This window comes from Centruroides sculpturatus, unplaced genomic scaffold, assembly GCF_000671375.1.
Source record: "Centruroides sculpturatus isolate CEXI.00-Female unplaced genomic scaffold, Cexi_2.0 scaffold102, whole genome shotgun sequence".
NCBI lineage: Eukaryota > Metazoa > Arthropoda > Arachnida > Scorpiones > Buthidae > Centruroides > Centruroides sculpturatus.
This window is the reverse complement of record NW_019384295.1, coordinates 86,604-96,243: the sequence shown is the minus strand read 5'-3', so window position 1 is coordinate 96,243 and position 9,640 is coordinate 86,604. Positions and strand designations below refer to the sequence as shown.

The 9,640-nt window shown below is 23.2% G+C and overlaps 1 protein-coding gene across 1 annotated transcript in view; it reads right to left on the bottom strand.

Annotated features, from left to right (window-relative positions):
• Positions 1-1,428: 1,428 nt before the first annotated feature.
• The window catches only part of LOC111620562 (zwei Ig domain protein zig-8-like), a 64,275-nt gene continuing 56,063 nt past the window's right edge, over positions 1,429-9,640 (bottom strand). The window contains exons 4-7 of the mRNA XM_023362546.1: positions 8,899-9,279; positions 3,416-3,592; positions 2,855-2,967; positions 1,429-2,315 (exon numbers count right to left, since the gene is read on the bottom strand). Of these exons, the coding sequence (XP_023218314.1) occupies positions 3,468-3,592; positions 8,899-9,279 (506 nt within the window). The 3' untranslated portion in view covers positions 1,429-2,315; positions 2,855-2,967; positions 3,416-3,467. The remainder of the gene's footprint in view (positions 2,316-2,854; positions 2,968-3,415; positions 3,593-8,898; positions 9,280-9,640) is intronic.

Here is a 9,640-nt window from a genome sequence, read left to right as displayed (position 1 = left end):
AAATTGCAAAATATATTTTATCGTCATCATTTAATTAGAAGATTATTTAATTAATAATTTTATATTAATTCATTCTTATAAAAGTTAATGATAATTAAAGTGTGTTTTGGACAATTAAAAAAAATCATTTTTATATATTTATGTACTGTAATAAAGTAATTTTTTAAGACGTTAATTGTCACATTTAATTTTTTTTAATGTATAACATTTAAATATTTTTAAATTAATTTTTTAAGAAATGTTAAACGTAATAATTTATTTACGCTTAGATTTTTATTTTATTCGTTTATTTAAAAAAATAATTTATTCTCTTTTGTCATTTAAAACATTTTAAGATCTTCAAAGTAGAAATGATAATTTCTTATTAATTAATTAAAAAAAATTAAAGAAATTATTAATATTAAAAATTTGTTCTTGATGAAACAAAACAATAATATTTAAATATATTAAATTTTTGGATCATCTTTAAATTTTTACCGTTATTTTTTATTTTTATAATTCATTATTTGAATAAAAAATATATTTTCTTCTTTCATAAATAAATTTAAAAATTATAAAAAAAATAATTTTAAATTGTTTAAGATAAAATTCCATTTAGATAAATATTTTATAATAATTTTAAAACATTTTTTATTGTTTTTATAATATATATAGATAATATATTGAAAGAAATATTAATACTTTGATTTACAACAAAAAATAATTTAATTGTTTTAAAACAAATATTTTACAACTAAATAAAAGATATTATTATTATTATTATGTAAAATAATTTTTTTATAATGATAGCAATTTTTAAATACTTATTTAACATGTTTTTAACAATGTTTTCAATTCTTTTAATACTATTATAGTCAGTACTCAAATCTATTTCAATACTTACTTTTTTTAATTTTTCAATTTTATTAAAATTAATTTGTTACGTAACATAAACATCAATTACATCATAAAATTGAAATTGAAAAAAAAATTGGCTGTAATCATTTCTATTTCATCTTAATACATTGTTAAGTAACAATGAAAGCAAGGCGAAATAGTTTTATTTCATTGTTACGTAACAATATGGCAGGTAAAATTTTCCTTTTTTCACTCTAGGTAGCGCTCTGTTTAATTATTACGTAACAACGAGGCAATAATAAATATTTTCACTTTATTGTTACGTAACAATCAAACTGGTAAAAATCTGTTTACTCGTTACGTAACAATAAAGCGAAGAAATATAATTGTTTTGCTGTAATGTAAGGCTATGTTTTATTTGTTACGTAATAATGAGACAAGAAGAAATGACAAATATTAAATGCTACAATTGTTACTTTAACAATATTTATTTGTTACGTAACAATAAAAATAATCAAAATAAACATTATTTAAATTATGAAATGTAAATAATAATCGTGATTTTAATAATATCCATTTGTTACTTAACAACATATTACTTGAGAATAATAGACATTATTTAAATCACAAACGTTTAACTTCCATTATTTCTTTTTAAATTCTACATAAAAAAATCTTATTTTTTTCTTTTTTTTTAAATTTATGATAATTGTTATTACAAAAATCAGGAATCTCATTTATGTCTTAGTTTATTTCACACACTTTCCTTATTTACAGATCATACACTAAAACCTATATGTACAAAACAATTTTCTTTCAAACAGTTTCTTACAAATATATTCAGAGTACAGTACTATTTATATTGTAAATCTGTCAGCGTGTATTTTTGTATTTTTATCATATTTCAATTTTAAAGAGGAAAAAACATTAATATGCCAATCATGCCAGATCCATTCCTTACGACAATATGTTGAATTTTCTATTAAAAAAAAAGAAAAAGAAAAAAAAAATGAAAAAATAGTAATAAATGAAATTTTCGAATTCACACGTTTTCGAATTTGATATTTCATTCTCTACTGAGTACTGACTGAACTATGTAATGTATACACAGCAGTACAATATTGAATATCCTGAGAGAGATAAAGCATGTTTTTTTTACCTTAATTTTATTTATTTATATAATAATAATATTATTTATTAATATTATTATTTTTCCATTGATATAATTAGCTGTGTATATTTTTTTCCTTCTTTGGAATAAAACTATATACACATAAAAGCAACTTCATGCAATTCTGCTTCCGTTACGTATTCACATATACAATGTACAGAGACGTGTTTATCACTTAAAACCCGAATAACCGTCAACGTAATACTTGGTATGTGAAGTTGTACCACTTTACATAATAATCTCTTTTTGAGGGGGGGCAGGTAAGACACATCACAACACAATTCCCTTATTAGGTGAGTTGTGTCTCCTAAAATAAATAATAAACAACTATTCAGCATATGAAATTAAGTAAATAAATATAAAATAAATGGAATTGTGTATGAAATTTTTATATTTATACATATATAAATAAAAGAACTAACTAAATTTCTGTTAACAGAAAGAAATAATAAATTATTTTTAACAGTATTAATCTATAAAAAAACTACATCAAGTTGTTATAAATAATAAATGATCACTTNGCATTATATACAGTTTCAATTATAACTTAACGAAATATATCACACAGAATTATATAAATTTTTAATATTATTTTATATGTAAGCAATATTGCAGACCAATATCTTAAAATTTTAAGTGAGCAAACATTAAATAGATTGAGTACAGTAATTCGAAGTTATTATAATTTAAAGAATAAAAATTACTTTTAAACTTTTCGGTAGCTTTGTGAAATATAAATATATTAATTTATTGGATTTGTCTTTATTATTAATTCAGTCGAGAGAAGAGTCTATTAACTTGTCAGAATAACCTCATAAGTTAGTATTTATCATAAATTATTCATACCTGTCCTGAGTATTCTTCTATTTCGGATTTAAACCAATGGAATGGGAGAGGAAATGCAAATAATGTGCGTAAGAAAAACATAATATTTACTTCATCATTTAAGTAGTCCTGCCCTGAAAATGTTATAAAAATACTTATTTTTTTATTAGATATTTATAATTAATTTTTTTTTAAATTTAATTTAGACTTTAACATTATAATTTAACGTTTTATATATTCCGTTTGGGGTATATAAATTAGTACACAGTACCAAATTATTTATGTATCCTATACATTTATAGGTAATTTTACATATAATTTATATATTTATGTATATATTTATACTCCTCACATCGGTTTAAAATGATTTTAAAAATTTTTACAGCAAAAAAATAAATAAATCTTTCGAGTTAAAGCTTTTTATCAGCATAAATTTTAACTACGTTTTTATGGATAAGATAAAGAGCGCGTAGAAAAAAAAGAAGGAAAAACTTATAAGAAAATTCGAAGTGAACTTTAAAAGAAAAGATTACGACTGAACCTGCAATGCGGCTAGTCGTTCAAGTTTCTAAAAAAACTTACCTGAAAGATTCTTCGCATTGTGCCACTCCCAACGAATCCAACTTCTGCACTGTCATCTCCAAAATGATAGTAAAATGAAAGAAATAAGAAATAGTACCACATGCCTGCTACCAGAACACATGGCTGCAGATATTGGGGGTGAACCGGCATCATTTTGTACTGCTGCTTGTTTTTCTCCTATTACAAAAGAAATACTTTTATTTAAATTATTAATATATTCACTGAAAGAGTTTGGAAGATTAATACAAACTTAAATATTTATTACATGTTGACGATAAATTAAGCTTTTAGCAAGACAGTGAGTAAGGAAACTGTAATGATAATATATGGAAAAGGAAAATATAAATCAAAAAGATAAAGGATGAAGATTTTTGTAGTCTACTGCTACGGATTTATGCATATTTCTCCACTAATTTATTATATATTATGTATGAAAAAGAATACAAATTAAATTATTAAATACATACTCTATTATTCTATACATATTATATATAGTGAGAGCAATATTGTTATGTACTGTACAGTATGTTTATATATATATACAGTACATATATAATACCATAACTTTGATAAATCTATAACAATATGTATTATATAATTAACTATTTATATAGAAAAATGCAGTAGGCCTATAAATAAAAATAATTTTGTGAAACGAATAAAGGTTAATTAAATTACCCTGTAGCAAAATACTGTATATTTATTTATTTAATATAAGCAAAAAATTCTATTTGTAGATATGAACTTTTACATTTAATATAAAATTTTTTTAGACAGTTTACTTACAGAATATCTGATCATCAAAAATTTTTTTCACTAAGTATATTTACAAAATTGAAGTTATTCCACTATATAATACTTGGCATTTTTGATAAAATATATCAGATAATCAATAAAATTTATTTCTACGGAAAGTACAAAAAGATATATCAATTTAAAAAAAAAATTAAATAATCTGTCTACTTTTAAGTTTTGTATAGAAAAGAAAGTGAAATTAATCATTCTAAACTTGTATTTTTTTTTAATCTTACTTCAATTAATCATCGAATATTACTATTATTATTTAAAATACTAGTAATTTCCCTGCTAATTTTTTATTTTATTAATTTTTTTTAGTTTGCTTCTAGAGAGACGAAATGGTTAGAGTTTCTTTAATATATATGGAATCTGACCTGCGAATTTCATCTCAGTAAAATTCATGGACAGATATAAATCGATAAGAGCAAAAATTTTATGTATAGGAGGGCAAAACTAATTTGAAAAACGTGATAAAATTCTATATATAAACTTATAAAAATTATATTGCTATGTTACTGATTCGGCAGCAATAAACAGTGGCATCTGGACCTAAATCACCAACGTTACGGATGAAGTGATACAATCCGGTAAAATTTCCGACCCGAAAGAAGATCCAAGTGTGTCATTTGGCAAGCTCTAACGCTTGCCAAATGACCCACTGTTGGAGACGGTGAAGCTCAGCAAAGAATAGGAAGGAAGGTTATAAGGTACAATACACTGTAGAGGTAGACTGGAGAAAGCGTGGATAAGAAAACAGCTAATTAATTTTTTTATGATATATAATTCATGAAATTTAGGCGAGGATCTTTAAAGTAAAATAAAATTAATCTTCATACATTCAGAAAAAATTCCATAAAGCCCAACCTTCTATAATCTATGGGACTACTTCTTAGAAATTACATTGTAAGTAATCGTTAGCTTTAATATAAACAGTGTTACAGATATTATTTACATGTATAATTTACTAGAGGAAAGCACTTATGACATTATTAATTTATTTTTTTTTAAAGGAGCATTAAAAATTTGAGAAAAAGAATTGAAGAAGTTTTCATTTGAAGAAGATTTTTCAAATAATTGATTTTTCGTGTTGAAGAATCAAGGACGATTCCACTGCGAATTATCTTTTCAACTGTCTATAATGACAGGCTGTGGACAGGTAGTAGGGACATAGTCGAAACGAGGAATGAAATCCAATCAGAAAGATATCCGAAGGACAGGAAATGAATAGGACGATCCACCTCGTTAGCAGTTATATCTTCTATAAGATGACAGAGATGAACTGATTGGCAAGATCAGATCTTATACACCGATGCTACGAGTTAAAGAATAAAATTTCTATCTTCAGCTTACACAATAATCACATCTATCTTTATAGACGACCAGAATAAAATTTATTTATATGAATAAATTCTAGTTGAAGAAGTTTTAATGATATTTTATACCACTCTACATTAGTTACGTAACAAAAATAATTAATTTAAAGGCTGGCAAATAATAATATGAGTTTGAAAATAAACTTAAATCTTATATTTTCTGAATTTAATCTTAAAAATTTTAGTATATAGATTTATATTAATCATTTATTAAACCGATTTTCTATCCTTAATTTTCTAAAATTAGTTGAAATTTTTTATTTGAAGAAATTTGTTTAATACACGTAAAACTATTTCATGTACAAAATTTAGGAAAATCGTTGATTTATTTTAAACAAAAGCATAAGAATTATCGGTATGAATCATCTGTTTTACGCCCATGATCCCAGAAGCTATCAGCAACATTAAAAGATAATCCGTCGTAAATCACATTAAATTGATTTCATGGCTAACATCATATACAAGCCAGTTAATTTCTAAAGATTGTCCATAATCCAAGAACTCAGATAAATATTTTTCATATTCACTTTCCATTATCTTCACTAAATTAATCGCATTATATACAGTTTCAATTATAACTTAACGAAATATATCACACAGAATTATATAAATTTTTAATATTATTTTATATGTAAGCAATATTGCAGACCAATATCTTAAAATTTTAAGTGAGCAAACATTAAATAGATTGAGTATAGGATGATAATTAAGGAGATAATTGAAAAAAAAGAGTGGTTTCATCTCATTTATAAGGTTTTGAATAAAAATGTAAAAGGATGCAATCTGAATTCATAGAACTATAAAGCAAAGAATCGATCAAGTTCTTCAAAATCTACAATCTATGATATATCTTCTTGAGATCGAATACTGGTAGATATTTATAAAATGACGAACGGTTTTTAATATAAAAAAAGTAATTCTTCGTCCTGCAAAAGTTTTATAAGTCTCTAAGAATAGAAATATTGCATATGTTGCTACTTATAATGATGCATATGAATAAATTATATGATCCTCAACAATTGTATTATTTTTAATATATTTTAAGATGTATTCGCATTCATAAAAGTTATGTAAAAGTATATACAGTAATTGTTAAAACTTTCAAGTAATTTTCTATATATATATATTGAAAAGACGTCAGAGATACTGATGCTATTGTTGATAAAGAAGATTAGGTTACTCTCAATTTTTATGTATTTAATGTAAGTATAAAGTTTATTTTCTTTTTTATATAATTTATAATATAGAAAATATAATAAAAATAATTTTATACAAAAAAAAATATTCAAGCAAACATCAAATTTTACCACAGTTTATTCAACATGTTTACAGATGTATTCAGTATGTTTAAAAGAATAATAAAGAAAGATATCATAAATCCAACCATAATTAATTTTTCTTGTTACTATTAATTTAATATTTTAGTAAATATTTAAAAGAATCCGCATTGAAATCAACTTTTAATTAATTTTTTATGTAAGAATTTCGTTTGCGCCACTGAACAATTTCGTTTTTCTCTGATCTAAATTTTCATTAAAGTGTGAAGATATGTCAAAAAACTTATTGAAGCTTCAGCTAAGATGTTCTTTATATACTAAACGATATGAATTTTTGAAAGTACGAAAGATATTTAAAAGATTTTTCATTATAAAGTAATAAATATTTCATTAAATATAGTAAGACATTGAAAGAATTTCTTAATTATGAACAGTGAAAGATTCTTTTCGTATAGTTTAGTTTTTATTATATTTTCATAGAATATAACTCCTATACTTTATCTTCTATTAGAAAATATCAAGTTAAGAGTTTGTTCTTGTTTAGTTAACGTTAACTTTCACTGCAATAACATAGATTTCTGGCAATTGCTTTCTGGAGCAACCATTTTGATGTCATTTGGAAACACGCCCTTCCATTTATACAGACGAATTGATTAAGGATCTGGATTTTGTTAGAAATGATATAATATCAATAACTTTTTTCTAATATAAATGTTATTTTATATTATTTTTGTACATTTATTCAATTTTTAGTTACTTTAGTAACATTAATTTAATATTAACATACATACATTTGTTTGATTGATGATAAAAAAATAATAATAATGCTAGATTTCCTGCAATAAGTCGTAAGAAAAATATTGTTATTTATTAAATATATTTGTAACAGCCGCAGTAAATAAATTCTTATAATACATTTTGTTATTTTACAAAAATATTAAATTAAATCTAAACAAAATTATTAAATCAAAACATTCATATTTGCGAAATGGATGCTTTACAGAATTGAAAACACTTCTACATTTTACTTTTTGTTTTTAAATATAATTCGTATTTTGGCTTAGAATTATGATAATAAAGATTATAAAATAAACTTATAATAAAGTAAATTCGATATATTTTCTATAAATAATGTATTATTTGAATATTTAATATTTTTATCATATATGTAAAGTTAACAAGCATCGTTTCTTCGCTTAACCAATTGAGTTTATATCAATTTTGAAATTATATTTAAAATATTTTTCTTTGTTGATAACTTTAAAAATATATCTTCAATTTTTATCTTAGAAGCTTTGATTCTAGTAAAAATAAGATTTTTTTAAACAAAAATATTACATTAGTTTATTTATTTTTTTATTTAAAAAATAGAATATTTTGTTGTAAAAATTTAGTTTCTTCTAACTTCGTTAAAGTTTTATTTCGTTAATTTATTTAATTTACCATTACGTTTATTTTCAGTTCGTCATAAAATAAAATGTTTTTTTTTCTTTTTTTTAAAATTTAATTAATTTTATTCTTAACCGGAAATGTCTCGAAATTGTTTTAATTTAAAACTTAATTTGATAACTTCAATCCACTGGAAAACAAAAGTAGTGAAAATAATATAAATTAAAAATTAATTTTAATGTCGTTTAGATATTTATAAAATGTTATTTATGTTTTTTTATTTTATTCTTTATATTTTAAGCAGTATAAACTATCCATTTCGCATCCATGATTATTGCGTAGTGAGTCATGTCTTTTTATTCATATCTAATTATTCTTTAGAATTTTCAAGAGATTTATATAATAACCTCCTTTACTATATAATTATCTATTCTCTACACTCATTTCTCATTAAAATTGGCTTTCTAAATCTGTATCATTTCCATATTTTTTTTTACTATTTCGACTTGAAAATTTGAAATATATACAAATTATCCGAAAACTTTACTGCTTAAAATAAGACTTAAATCGATTTTAAAAAAATCTTTTTAGCTTCTGAAAATATAGATATATATATAAAAAAAATTTTCTTAATTATTATTTTTACCTCTTAGGACATGGACAAGTATACTTGTAGCATCGGCATTCGAAGGACCACAAGTATAATTCCCAGAATCTTCTGGTTGAGCATCCCTGATAGTTAATCGACTTATGGCAGTATCACCAGAAGCCTTTTGTACGGTAGTATCTCCTTTAGAAGAATCGTAATTGATCATTCTATTATCGTGATACCAAAAAACGAAAGAGGGAGGTTCTGGACTTTGACTAATAATACAAGTCAAGTTGATGTCACTACCCGCTTTCACGTAAAGATCAGTCGCTCCTGGGATTTTTGCTTTTGGAACTAGAAAGAAGAATAAGGAAAAAAAAAGAAAAGAACAAATAAATAAATTAAGGTTTATCAATTCTAACTTTAAATTTTCTTTCGCTGTCGTAGAAATACAAACGATTATCAAACGATAAATTATTAACCAGATCTATAATTTGTTCAATACGCAGTTTTAAGTTTCGAAGTGTTAGAAGAAAATCGCGTAATTACTTCACAAATCGCTAGAGGGTATATTGCATACCTTCTATCTAATTAATACTTTTGGCTGTTTTCCAACATTTAATTAGCTAAGTTTCTCGTAAATCCACTAATTAGAAATACTGAGAGCTCTTTTCCCCTTGTCTATTTTATATTTGCAATTCCTTTTGAAATTAACTTAATCTGATATTGAAAACTCGAAAAATAGATTTTTATTTTTATTTTTTATTCTTCTTAATTATAATAAACAGAAAATTCATAT